This window comes from Myotis nattereri (assembly GCF_964212035.1).
Source record: "Myotis nattereri genome assembly, chromosome: 7".
Taxonomy (NCBI): domain Eukaryota; kingdom Metazoa; phylum Chordata; class Mammalia; order Chiroptera; family Vespertilionidae; genus Myotis; species Myotis nattereri.
In genome coordinates, this window is record NC_138082.1 from 33,687,178 (window position 1) to 33,701,164 (window position 13,987).

The 13,987-nt window shown below is 50.8% G+C and overlaps 1 protein-coding gene across 1 annotated transcript in view; it reads left to right on the forward strand.

Annotated features, from left to right (window-relative positions):
* Window positions 1–13,987, forward strand: part of AGAP1 (ArfGAP with GTPase domain, ankyrin repeat and PH domain 1) — a gene marked incomplete at its 5' end in the record, with an annotated part of 295,221 nt that overhangs the window by 142,274 nt on the left and 138,960 nt on the right. The window contains one exon of the mRNA XM_081096019.1: window positions 2,616–2,720. Coding sequence (XP_080952145.1) covers window positions 2,616–2,720 — 105 coding nt within the window. The remainder of the gene's footprint in view (window positions 1–2,615; window positions 2,721–13,987) is intronic.

Below are 13,987 nucleotides of genomic sequence, written 5' to 3' on the forward strand. Positions count from 1 at the left end.
GCAAAGAGCCTCCTGGCCTCTGTCAACTTCTGGCTGGTGGGATGGCAGCTTCACAGCCTTTCAGAGTTTAAAATGAGCTGTTTTAGGGTTTTCCATTTTCTTGGTACTTAAGAGAGAAACTGTGTAAGTCCAGGAGGACAGAAGCATGGGACCTCAGTCTGACGCAGCGAGGCCCTGTCCTGGTCGCATCGGTAAATGTTTGTCCCAGGGCAGGCCATGGTTCACTCTCTTCCCTGGGCACCTTGGGGGATGCTGTGTTCCGAGGAGAGTAGCACAGTGCAGTGGATGGAGAGGGCAGGATGGCTGGGCCTGGCGCTGCCCGTCAGCTAACAGTGACTTTACCTGTGTGGCTCAGTCTTGTCTGCACCGAGGAACCGCATAGCTCTGCTACCCTGACCTGCTGCATATGGGGAGCAAGTGATGTGTAGAAACACGTCAGCGGTGTTAGCGTTCAGGCATCTAAGGAAGCGTGCCTCTGACCTGGCCCAGCGGGCAGCTGGCACCTGAGCTCAGAGCAGCTGTGATGTTGGGGACAGGGCGGCCGAGCTCAGTTTCTACAGTCTTTTGGGGGTTCAGGGAAGAGGTTGGGTATAAACCGGCTTGGCCAAGGGTGGAGAGCGGAAATGCGGCTCCTGGGTGCCAGGCTGTCCTTCGGGCCCCGCTGACTTTCGCAGCGTTTGAATAGTACACGTAATCGAGGTGACCCTCTACCGGGAACCATAGAATTAAGATTGTCAAGATTTGGACTGCCTTTCACCAAGAGATTATGCTTTCCTGGCACCACAACAAGGCAGCCTGCTTTAGTTCCCCTCTGACGTCACCTGCTCACATCATCTCCCGGCTGGAATGTTCTCTTTATCCCTTAAGCAGTATGTCCTTCTAGCCCTCACTGGGGAGAGGCCTGTGGGTGTGGGGTTGGCTCCGGGCAGCGCCCACAGCGGGCCTCCACATGGGGCCCTGGGGTGAGGCCTGCGTTTCCTGGAGTGGGAGTGGCAGGGCTTTCTGAAGCCCCAGCAGCTCTCAGCCACCAGTGACACTGCAGCGACCCGGGCCCTGGTGGTGGTGGAATTCGCTCTGCACTGGGCCGGGAAGGATGGAGCCCACGGCAGAACTGGGGCAGACTTCGCGATGCTGAGTTTAGAGATCGTACGGTCCCCCTGGGAGGGCAGTGTAATGATTTGGAGCGACTGCATGTTTATTACCTCGTCCCTAGTGTGACTGCCCCGTCCCAGGGGCTCTTCCTGGTTCACGCAGTGCAGTTGCACCCCTTGGTTTGCAGCCGCGCTTCCTGGGGCCTGTCCGCTCGTTGGTCTCGGGGCCACGTGTTGTTTAGATTCTCAGAAATCAAGGGATGCCATGTTTTGCCACATGTTTGTTTTTTAAAAATAAGAGCTTGCAAAAAAGTCAAGAACCAAAGGTTCACTGTTAGTTGCTTCCAACTTTTTGATATTTCCCCCCAGAAACAATATTTAAATGGTGATCAGAGTCCCAAACCAGCTCACAATCCATTCATTCTATTTGTGACATTTGGCATAAAAAAAAAGTATTGTCACAGTGCTGGTAACTAATTGGACCTTGAACTTAATTATCACATAAAGATGCTTGCTTGATTTTTTCCCCCCCGTGTTGTGGTTCCTGGGGGAGTAGCAGGATTAGGAGGCAGTACAGCTCCCAAGGGCACTCAAGGGCACCTCTGCTTCTTCAGGGTGTCAAACCCTGTTTCTTAACCCACAGCGTCCCTTCAGCCTCCGTCCGGTGAGTTAACGAGCACCAGTGCTTTCTCAGTCAGAATTACGATCCTGTGAGTTCATACCTGGGCAGCGAGAGGAAGAGCGAGGGCGGGGGCCTTCTGTTCTCCTTGCTGTAAGTGGGCAGGAGGCAGGAGACCAGAGATGAGAGCTGAAGCTGACATTGCCTGAGCGAGGCAGGCGTGAAGCCCCGAAGGGAAGGAACGTGGGAAGTCAAGGTCGTGGGCCCGGCAGGGGTCGGTGCTGGCCATTGGGCTTCCTGACCCAGGGAAGGGCCCAGCTTTGCTGGGAATTGGCAGTTAAAACAAGAATCCATTCTCATCACCATCGAAGGAAAATTGGAGCTTCATTGTGAGAGTGTCCAAGTTTGAATGCTTTTCATGGGCCCCTAATATGATTTCATTAGAAATGGGTTCAAGTAAATTACACACGATTCATCTGTTAAATGCTGTCGCTGTGTTTGCAAATGGAATTTCATTTTTAATAAATTCAAAATACAATGTTCTCATTTGCCAAGATTGTAAGGTAAGAATACAGTGAATGTCTTATTTGTAGGTGTCCTTTTGTAAGCCATTCCTGTAGGTGTTCCTGGGGGCTTAGAATAAGAAAGGTACACTGTCTCACATCACGGCGGTTTGTTTTACATCTCTTAGCATCAGTATCACCATCTCAAGTTCAACAGGCACATCCACACCAAAGGAGTCTGGCCGAATATATACGTTGTATATAAAAGAGGAGAAAACCAAATCACTGAGCTAAAAATAAGTGTACTTTCCTTTTAAGATCGCAGTTAAAATGAAAGTGTAAAATTTTTTAGAGTCCGCACATGACCTTACTAATTTATCCTTGGCTCCCTGTTCCTCCCAGGGCATGTTGCTGAAGCGAAGCGGCAAATCGTTGAACAAAGAGTGGAAGAAGAAGTACGTCACCCTGTGCGACAACGGTGTGCTCACCTATCACCCCAGTCTGCACGTGAGTATCGCCCCTCAGCGCTGGCAGGCGCCGCCTCAGCATGGACACTGTGGGTGGGGGTGGGGGGTGCTCACGGCAGTCAAGCCCCCGTCTCTGAATTGAAGTCGGCTCTGGTCCTGCTCCACCATAAGATGAATAATGTCCCTCACGATGTCCGACCACGCGTCTCTGGCTTCCTCTCCCGAACGGTCCACCTGTGGCTCTCTAATTAATTCTACGGAGAATCTCAGTGGAAGGCACAGATGAGAGTACAAAGACAGGCGCAAGTAGTCAGAGAGGAAGGGGGAAGAGACTGTCTCTCTGAGAACCGAGAATAAGGGGCACACGTGCATGGGAGCCTAGGGTTCGCTCTGAGCAGCTGAGGTCAAAATAAGTTAAACGCAATCTGTGACTCGGTTTTTATTGTCAAATAAGAATACATGCCCTAGCCAGTTTGGCTCAGTGGTTGGAGCATCACCCTGTGGACCGAAGGGTCCCAGGTTCAATTCCGGTCAAGGGCATGTACCTCGGTTGCAGGATTGATCCACACACCCTTGGGGCGCATGCAGGAGACAACCAATCCATGTTTCTCTCTCATGTCGATGTCTGTCTCTCTCTCTCTCTCTCTCTCTCTCTCTCTCTCTCTCTCCCCCTCTGTCTCCCCCCCTCCCTTCTACTCTCTCTAAAAACTCAATGGAAAAATATCCTCGGGTGAGGATCAACCAAAAAATAAGAACACATCCCAGTTCCTAAGGCAAGAGAAGCTTTTCTGTCTGTGTTAATAAAATCTGTTATATTGGTGATTTATATGAGATGAAAACAGAAGTAATCTTATTATTGGGGTGAAATGCAGACATTCTACCCACAGTGAGTTTCTTTGGGGACCCTGATAAAGGCAGAAGATGGGGTGTTAGTTCCATAGCAGCACATTCCATGAACCTTGCATGTGCATCTGTCTTGATTGAGATAAATGTATAGATTCTAATATATAGTGTTAGCTGGTTAATTGATTGCATCACTGTGTTAAGCTTTTCATTTAAAAAGGTAAATACTTTTAAAATTGTGCAGTTATTGATAAGAAGTTGGAAATAAACAGATTGAAGTAAATGAAAATCACCCCAAAATACCACCTGGAGAACATGACCACTAGCATTTTGGGGGCGTGCTTCTCCCTCCACGAGCATGCGGGCACCTGTGTAAGCTGACTGGCCCCCACTCCTAGGCAATGATGAATCATACGTGCCTTCGCATGTCGGCAAGGAAATGGGCTGTGTGCCCCGATTCTTAGTGGTTATAGAATGTCCGTCGTGCAGGTACATCCTGGTTGGTTTAACACTATCTCCAAAAGGGCCATTTGGCAAATAAATGCACTTTGAGTTATCTTTACCAAGTAGCTAATCAGCGTCTTCTGTCCACCTCGGGGCCCGTGTCCATTTCCCTCTGACACGTCCCTAGCAGCTGGCCTCCTGAATTGCGTCTTGTGCTTTGGGTGTATGTTGCCAAATTCCTGGGAAGAATATTGGTTTTATCTCCTCTGGCGATATGTCAGAGGAGACTTTCCCACCGCACCCTCATGAGCATTTACCTTAAAAATAAATTGCATGTTTCCCAACATGACAGGTAGCAAGTGGCGTCCTTGCTTGGTGCACTGCCCCCTTGTCTTGCAGCAGTGGCTTCACCTTTCGGAGCCGCGCTGGAAGCCAGTGCCGTCAGCATCCCCGACGTGTTTCTGGTGGTGGCGGGAACCTCCCAGGTACACGTTCTCGAGGGGACCGAGGAAATTCCTGGTGCTTGGTTTATTTGGGGACGAGAGTCGGGTTGCTTCTCCAGGTGGCCTGCCTCAGACCGGTGCTGCCCGTCCAGGTCTCCAGCCCCTCTGCCCCAGCCCCTGCCCATCAGAACCCCACAGCAGCACAGTCTTCTCGGGGTTCTCTCCCCAGCGCTGCTGCACAGGCGGGGGCGAGGCGGGGGGGGGGGGCAGGGGGGGGGGCTGCCCTCTCCTGGCTGAGTTCTTCCCAAGACCCCGTGAGAGAGCAAAGGTCTAATTGTTGACCAGGTTGCTCTGTGCCACTTAGAGAGAGAAGTGCAAGCAAAACATTCTTCTTGCTGGACTCACTGGGCAGTAAAAGATGAGATCTGAGTGATGATGCATTTCAAGGCCCCTCACTGTCACCCGCTAAGCCCAGACGTGGCCACAGGGACCTTGGCCGCTTCCTGCCAAGGACAAAAGTGGCAACAGCTGTGTGTACAGAACATGCCTGTGGGAGGGCTAGGGCCTCCTTACTTTTCAGTCCAGCCTCTGGCTTATGTAATCACCATCAGTCCCTCAGAAGCCCTCCGCACAGGCTTTGTCTTGGATGCCCTGGCGTTTGCCAGGCCCATCCTTTCTGTACGTGCGCACGGATATTATTGGAATGTGGAAAAGGAGCACCGTGGGGCTTCGTTACATAATCACATGGCAAGCAGGAGCCCACGTCATTGCAAAGTGCAATCCAGTCAACGCCAGGGTCCTGGGGCTGAAGTTATGGACGCAGGTACAGAGCTGCCTAAGGAGCGGCTGAATCCACGAATGATCGGAATCACTCGGAGGTGGGGAGGTGGGGAGATGGTGTAACCTTCATCGTCAGCCTTCATCGATTCTGCTTTCACCTCCTGCATTGTGGGCAGAGAGGAGGAGACACGGCACAGGAGGCAGCTGTGCCGGTGGCTTTCAACCCCAGCTGTCTTAAAGATCAGTGGGTGCCCACGCTAGCCACAGGGCGCGGTGGGGCAGGGTCGCCGAGCATTTCAGCGGTGCTGAGTGGGGGATGCCCTCAGAGAGCCTACACGTCCGCAGTGTTGTGTCTCTCGCCGAATGTGTTCACCAGCTGTCTGGGGTGCACCTGGGCTGCCCCCTTGTCAGAAGCTGGAGCCCAGGAAGTTCAGGTCACATGTCCATCCCTCTGCACACGACAAGGCCCCTCCTTGGAGGTGGTGCCTGCCAGGGACATTGAGCACCGGCTGCACAGTGTCTGGAGATCTGGGCAAGGATCCTTTCCTGGGTGGGAAGTTGGACGGTGCTGTCTTATAAAAGGTCGCTTCATAGTCCTAAAGAGTAGGCGAGTCTGAAATTTTTACCCAAAACTCTTAGCAACGAAGCTAAAGGAGTCAGTTGGGCTTCTAAGGAAAAGCCTATTTCAAAGTTAGAGCTGTTGGGGGACGGCAGTCACATGGACAGACAAAAACTTACCAGAAGAACCCAGTTCACGAGGTTCGTCTTTCTCTCTCAAAATGCTGATGTGACGTGAAATAAAGCCTACCCCCAGTGAGATGGCAGGTGGAAAGCTCACCCAAAACAACGAAGTGCTCCCAGCAGGGTGCCCCTCGGCTGCCCAGGCCACAGGACTTCAGTGCTGAGTCCCGGGCACCCAGGGACAAAGTGGTCACCCTCCCATTAGCACCCACCAGCTCACCTGCTCCTTCAACTCCACCTGAGATTTTGCAAAGACAACCTGAAACGTTTAAATCAGACTAAAGTAGTGAAAAGCAAGACCTCCGAAGCGCCTCCGTGGTGTCTGTTTTTGTTTCTCTGGGAAGTTTGTCTACCGCAGACCTTGAAACAGCCCCGGGTGCCCGACTTCCCTGGGGGATACATACGACTGTCCCGTGGTTTTGTGACACTTAGCTGGCTCCCAGTCGGGCCGGCGAGGGGCAGCCTGTTCTGTGGACTTAAATGCGAGCCCCAGGGAGCACCTTGATAGAAAAGTGGAGGGATAATGAGAAAGAGCTCGGACCTCGGGGCTCCACAGCTCAGCATCGCCGCCCATTCATCTTGCTTGTCACGGGAGCAGCCGTGAGGGCACGGCTTGCATTCCTGCTGACAAAGGTGTGTGCGGGGGGATGCCTCAGTGCACCTGGAAGAATCAGGTCGTGGCCCCAATTGAGCCAACGTCTTTCCAGTGCCCTTGTCAGGAGAGCTCTCCTGCACTTCATGAGGAGGTGTGGCAGGTGGACAGTCCACCTCGCTGGCCCATCTGGCCTGGCACACCTGGGTGACGCACCTGGCTGGCGTGTTCTTTTCCACTTTGTGTTGCCTGAATTGGAAACAGCTGTGACCCTGTCATTTCTCCCTGACTTCCCTTCTTACAAGACCTTCATTTCCATTCCGGCCTTAGATTCTGCATGGTGTTGATGTCTGGGGTTTTTTCACATCAGTAGAGTCAAACTCGAGCTCTAAATTGTCATCAGAGTGCTGATTTCAGTAAGTTTCATATCAGACAGAAAATCTACTTCATTAGTGATGCAAACTCACGAAAACAATAATTTCCTAAGTCAGTGTTCTGAAAATAATTCAAGGAGAAAGGGAAGGGATACCTGTGTTGTGAGAACAACTCTTGTTTGTACCCACGCTGGTCATCGTCATTCAGAGTACACACTCCTCACGTAAAATAAGGACGTTTTACTCGGGGATCCAGGATTCACAAGAACCTGTGATGAGCACTCCGGCCAGCTTCACACACCTGCTCCGGTGAACCTTGAGGTTCTTGGGGTGGCAGGCATTGGGTTGTCCTCGAAAAAACCCTTTGCTGGGGTCCAACCCCAGCGGGTCCAGGGGTCCCCAAAGGTGTAGACGGAGTCGGTGAAGAAGGAATGACACGGAGACAGCGTTCAGTTGATCAGCAGCCTAGCCAGGATCTCTAGCCAAGTTCTGGTCAGGATCTCCAGTGAAGTTCTGGTTAGGATCTCCAGCCAGGTTCTGTGTCCATGTTGTCTTGCTAGGTTCTCCAGCCAGGTTCTGTGGCCATGTTCCCTCGCTAGGTTCTCCAGCCAGGTTCTGTCCAGGTTCTCCAGCCAGGTTCAGTCACCAGGTTCTAGTCAGGTTCTCTTGCCAATTTCTGTAGTCAGGTTCAGTCCAGGATCTTTTGCCATGTTCTCTCGCTAGGTTCTGTCTCTAGGTTCTGAGGCCAGTTTCTGTCCAGGATCTTTTGCCATGTTCTCTCCAGCGAAGTTCTTCTGTCTCTAGAGAACGTTCTGTGTAGGTTCTGTGCCTAGGTTCTGTCTCTCAAGTTCTGTCTTCTTACATCTGTATTTATACCAGTTGATTCCAATCCTATCAATCTCTATTACAAAGGTTAGAGCGTTTCTTATCTCCATTCCAGGGAGTAAAGATTATGTAGCTTAAGCATGATTGTTCATAGTTAAAGTGATTAATTACCCGCCTGGCACTTAGTTAAGAGGTTTTATTCCCTCCCTAACTTCAGGGGAAAATCCTTACCTGGGGAAACAACCTTTCTCAGGGACCTTGGTTAAAACACATAGTGCCAAGAAGGTGAGCAAACATATTAAGAACAGTATGCCATATATGCCAGGTCCCTTGAAACAGAAAGGATGGACCGGCTCCCGGCAACCCTTGGTTGTTTTCCCCAGAACTTTGCAGAAGTCAGACTAGCTTGAGCCTAGACCAGTGGCCGGCAAACTGCAGCTCCCGAGCCACATGCAGCTCTTTGGCCCCTTGAGTGTGGCTCTTTCACAAAATACTGACTTCTGCGCATGGGCCACGAAGTTTCAATCACATTGTACATGCGCACCCGCACGTGGTATTTTGTGGGAGGGCCACACTCAAGGGGCCAAAGAGCCACATGTGGCTCGCAAGCCGCAGTTTGCCAACCACTGGCCTAGACAATAAGATGGACAAGTTCACAGCGCCGATCTCCAGGCGAGGAGCCTTCTGAGTCATAGAATGACTGACGACCCTGAGAAGACAGGCCCCCCTTTCTTCCTGGGAATGATGTCACACGTGTCCTGTCTCTGCCACACGCCTGCAGTCCGCATTAGTCATTCTGTGATGAAGGATTATTTGATCTTGTTTCCCTTTATAAGCCACGGGGCTAGAAGCTGGGCTTGCTCTGTGTGTTCCTTTCCGGTCTGGCTTCTGGCCTTTGCAGCTGCTGTCCAGGTGGGCCTCACGCCCTTCCTCCGGGAGAGGGCCTGCCCACTCCCAGGCACCGTCCCTGTCCGTGCTGCCCTGGACAGCATAGCTAATGGGGGGCGAGGACTGGCCTGCTCCCCACTCTTTGCCCAGTGTGTGGTTGGTACACAGGTCAGGACTTGTGGGTCACGTGGGATCCAGTCATGTGGCTCCTGCAGCACCTTAGAACCTCACCGCAGATGGTCCAGACTCTTGTTTAAAAATTGCAGTAAGATAGGGACCGAGAAAACTAACCACCTCCCCAGCTAGACCTCCCTAAGGTAGGTTCGCTTCCATCGCCTGGGGAGAGCACACGTGGCCTCCAGAGCAGCATTCCCTCCTAATGCCTCCCTGCTGCCTCGATCCCCGGTGACTCCGGGTGACCAGGTGCAGGGGCCCTGGTCTGGGCACCTGCAGTTGTGGCTTCCGATCCCGGCGCTGCCCCCTCCCCCCCACCCTGCTGGCCTGGAGGTGGCTCTGAGCACTGCAGCTGCTGGGCTGGCTTCCCTTCTTCCACGGAAGTCCCCGTCCCCACCTTCCCTCCTCCCAGGGAGGCCTCTGAGGTCACCCTTACCAAGGTGGTTCCCCGAACCCTGCCTCTGAACTCACAGACTTGCCGTCTGTGTAATTCCGCCAGAGCGGTGCCCCGCCCATCACTGTTCCAAAGCCTGTTCACTACATTGGGCAGCGGTCCTTCCTCTGATGCTCCTACTCCACCGTGTCATTCTCATTATAGGGAGAGAAGGTCTCCAAGGGGAAAAGGAACTTAAGGTGGTTGTTGTGGGGTTTTTTTTGTGTGTGTGTTTTTAATTGTGGTAAAATACATATAGCATACAGTTTTGCAGTTGACCACCTAGACCATTTTTTAAATTGTTTTTAATTGTTTTTATTTTTTTAGAGAGAGAGTGGAAAAGACAGAGAGAGAGAAACATTGATGTGAGAGAGACACATAGATTGGTTGCCTCCTGCTCGGGATCAAGCCTGCGACTCCTGCAACCGAGGTATGTGCCCTTGACCAGAATGGAACCCAGGACCATTCAGTCCATGGGCCGATGCTCCATCCACTGAGCCAAACCAGCCAGGGCTGGGCCATTTTTAAGTGTATACTTCAGGAGTGTTAAGTATATTCCCACTATTGATCAGCCATTCTCCAGAACTTTTTTTTTTTAAATATATTTTTATTGGTTTCAGAGAGGAAGGGAGAGGGAGAGGGAGATAGAAACATCAGTGATGAGAATCATTGATTGCTGCCTCCTGCATGCCCCACCCTGGAGGATCAAGTCTGCAACCTGGGCACATGACCTCCTGGTTCATAGGCCGATGCTCAACCAGGGAGCCAACGGCTGGGTAGGATTTCCTTCCTTTCTGAGGCTGAAGGATATCCCATGGTATGGACAGACCACATTTTATTGAGCCCTTCATCTCTGGGTGCACAGGTGGCTGCCTCCTCCTCCGGGCTGTAGTGTATGCTGCTGCTGTGAGCGAGGGCGTGCAATATTTCCTTGGAGCTTGGGGTTTTTATGTGAAAACGAGGACACAGGAGAGCAGTCGAGGACGGCTGGAGCTCAAAGACATCCACCTTAGCAGGGCCCTGACCGAGCTGCTGGGAGATGTGCAGGGTCTGGTCATGAACATGCAGGATTATGGAGTTGAATCACCTGGATGGTGGTCCGGAGCCCATGGGAATGGAAACACCTTGCTCGCGTGGCCATTCCTGTTTGCCAAGTGCCGGGGTGGGGCAGCGCTGTCCATGCCTGAGCTTCGGGTGGCCAGGAAATCATTTTGGCGTTGATCCAACTAGGTACAAGAGTATGATAAGTTGCTTCTCCCAAATACCAGTGCCTTCAGTCCCGTGGAACCATACTGCCATGGTGGTGTAAATATTTTCAGGGACCATCTACAAGTTTTGTTAGGAAAGTTCCTACTGAAAGCTGATGTCTATTATTACACATACACCAAAAAGTCAGGTTCTCTATCAAAATCTTATTTCGGCCAAGGAATTCCTTCTTGACTTTATATAGCCCTCAGGGTTTGGGAAATATTTAGAATTTACAGATAAAAGGGCCAACATGCTTGTGCGTTGTCTTGATAACACAGTGAATAGAAGTAGGGTGAGACCAGACAAAATAAAGTCTTCACATCTCTATAAATTAACCGCATAGCTCAGATTTTACCTAACCCATTTTTACTGCATTGAAAAGTTCTCTCTTTTCACGTCTCTGGATTGAAAGAAAACGAAGTATCATGTATATGTATGTGTCTGTAAGTGCACAAAGTTAACCACGAAGCTTATGAATTTGAGTCTTGAGCATCTAGTAGAGCCGATGGGACGTTGCCTTAGCAACATGGCATTTCTTCCTTTGTGCCCAATCTGTGTCATTTTGTTTTCCAATTTTGGGGCCTTCTGAGTGTTACTAATTGTGACCGAAAATTCTTGCAAAAGGTAAATAAATCAAAACCATCCATTTTCCCCACTGACAGTGAGTCACTACCGAGAACTCAGTGGGAGAGACTGGACGTGGGGGGGGGGGGGGTCCTGAGGGAGTGTTCTTCCACTTCTGCTAGGAAATTGAATTCTCATAATTGTATTTTATAAATATTTTCCTCTCTGGCTCGTAACCTGATTGCCCGCTTGTTGCTAAGGCCTTGCAAGGAAGGGCGAGGTGGAGGTGGAGGGTCCCTCTTCTCAGGTGTGCCTGTGGCCCCGAATGGAAACCAATCAAGGTGCGATTTATGTTCATTAAGTGCTTGTCAAAACTGAAAAATTTTCTAATCAACAGCAATCTAGCCTCGGCCCCCTCGATGGCGGGGAGAGCCGCCTCCTCGAGCGGCTATTTGCCTGTTACAACTCTAGGCTAAAATCCGCTGATGATTACATTAGGCTAAGCTGCGAAGTAAATGAACCGTGTCTTATTTAGGTGCCGGGAGCTGCAGTGTAGTCCTGCCCCGCAGGGCTCTTGATAGCGCTTTATGGCTTTAAAATTAGTGCAGCTTCCCATTTGCTGCAGGGTGCTGCCTGTTATGCCTTTGAACTCAATAAGCAAAGGGAAGGCGCCTTTTGTTTTCCCCCTTCGTTTTCCTCCCTTGCATCTCAGCAATTTTGTTTTGCATCTTTTCCAGACGGCATTTTGCAATAAAAATGTCTGACTACCATATACATGCCTCCCCCACAAAAGGGCGGGAGGTGAGGGGAGAGGGGGAGAAAAAGTGGAAAATGTCACGTGTTTGCAGAAGACCATTTTTCCCCTATTCTACGAAGTGAAAAACAGCTTTGCAGGCCATCCCTGATGGCTCATCATGTCAGAATCTGTTCCCACAATGGGAACGGCACCTTCTGCTCAGGAAGTGCCCACGTAAGGTCCGAGGGCAGCGCTCCGGGATTCCCATCAGACAAGAGTAGTCAGAGCTAACGTTTGTAGAATGAACTCGGCCTTCTTCCAAGCACTCCCTCTATTATCTCAGTTAACCGTCACAGCAGCCCCACGAGCGTAGGTCTGTTATGAGCCCTTATTTTTAAAGATGTGGAAATGGGGACCGAGAGTGACTAAGTGATGTCCGTCGCCCGCAGGTGTGGCTCCGAAAGGCCTGGGCTTGGACCCCTGACGAGGTCACTCCGAAGCCCAGCTCCGGCCAGGAGGAAGCTGACTGTGTTTCTGTAGACTTGCTTAGTTTAGGAAACCAGAACATTCTGTTACCGAATGAATGGACTACTGTGCATCTGAAATGAACCTGATTGTATTATTGCAAACCTCCTTGGTGGGCAATAGTGTTAGGGAAACAGAATAACACCTGTAAAAGCAAAGCATGAGGGGAGGGGGGATAAACAGCAAGACTTCTCAACAGGCCGGTGAAGGTTTAAAGACTAGAAGAAGTATTTAAACGTTGTGATGGGCAAGAACTGAGGTGGGCGTTTTTCTGTCCTGCGTTGGGCCGCATGGCAGAAGAACAGGCCTCTAGTGATCATCAGTGCTCTGGAGGACAGATGTGTACGCAGATGTGTATTTCTTCTGTCTTAAAAATCTGTCTTTAAGTGTTGCATACTCCAGCAAATTCACCCAGAGGAATCTCAAGGGTTTTTTTGTTTTGTTTGTTTTTAAAATACTTCTTTAAATTATTATTTTAGAGAGGAAGGGAGATGGAGAGAGATGTAGAAACATCAATGATGAGAGAGAATCATTGATTGGCTGCCTCCTGCACGCCCCCTACTGGGAATCAAGCTGGGCATGTGCCCTGACCAGGAATCAACCATGACTTCGTGGTTCATAGGTCCATGCTCAACTACTGAGCCATGCTGGCCGGGCAGGAATCTCAGGTTTTAAAGAGCTTCAGACAGACCTAGTATCACTATGGTGACAATTCCTGTATAACTCAGAATTTCCAAGATCCGCCTGTTTCAAGCCATCTGTGATTATTAAAAGTCTCCTGGCCCAGGAGTGACACTGGCTCCTTGACATTCATTGAGGTGAAGTTCCACTCCCGCCTGCCTTTGGAAGAGGTGCCCGCGGCTGAGAAGACAGGAAGCCATGTTCGTACCCCACACATTCGTTTTGGGCAGCCTCAGTTCCAACACGCACGGGCCAGAACTGGTTATATTCACTTTAACCTACAGTGAGGACAATCTTTCTTGCTGGGGAAAGACAAGACACTAGGTCAATCCAGTCAAAAAGCAAAAGAGGCCCGGCCGACATGGCTCAGTGGTTGAGTATCAACCTATAAACCAGGAGGTCACTGGTTTGATTCCTGGTCAGGACACATGCCCAGGTTGCAGGCTTGATCTCCAGTGTGGGGTGTGCGGGAGGCAGCCAATCAATGATTCTCTCTCATCTTTGATGCTTCTGTCTCTCTACCTTCCTCCCTGAAATCAATAAAAAAATATTTTTTTAAAAAAGGAAGCAAAAGAGATTCACAATAGAGTGGGAATTGTCTGCTGTTTTGATTTACATGATAATAACCTCTCTCCCCCCAGCCCCCACCCTGGCTACTGTTGGACTTCAGCCCATGTTGTAAGAAGCCCACAGGCTGGAGGACTTGCCTTGGCTGTGGGTTCGGAGCTCTCGGTCGGTCGGTGAAGCCTGCCCACTGACCCTCACGAGGCTGAACCACAGCCATCTCTCACCACGTTGCTCACCAGGCCCAATAAAGCACTTGTTAAGTGAAGAATCAGATTTCGGCCACATGGGACATGGGTGTGCCAGGCACCTCCTTCCTGTGGTGGCCACACGTCATACTGACGTGTGTTTACATGCACTGTCTTTAGGGAGCCCCCTCCCAAAGTGAAGCCCTGGAATTCCATTGGCTGTCGTGGGAAACGCTGTGGTTTCTCCTCTAGAGGGCGCTTCAC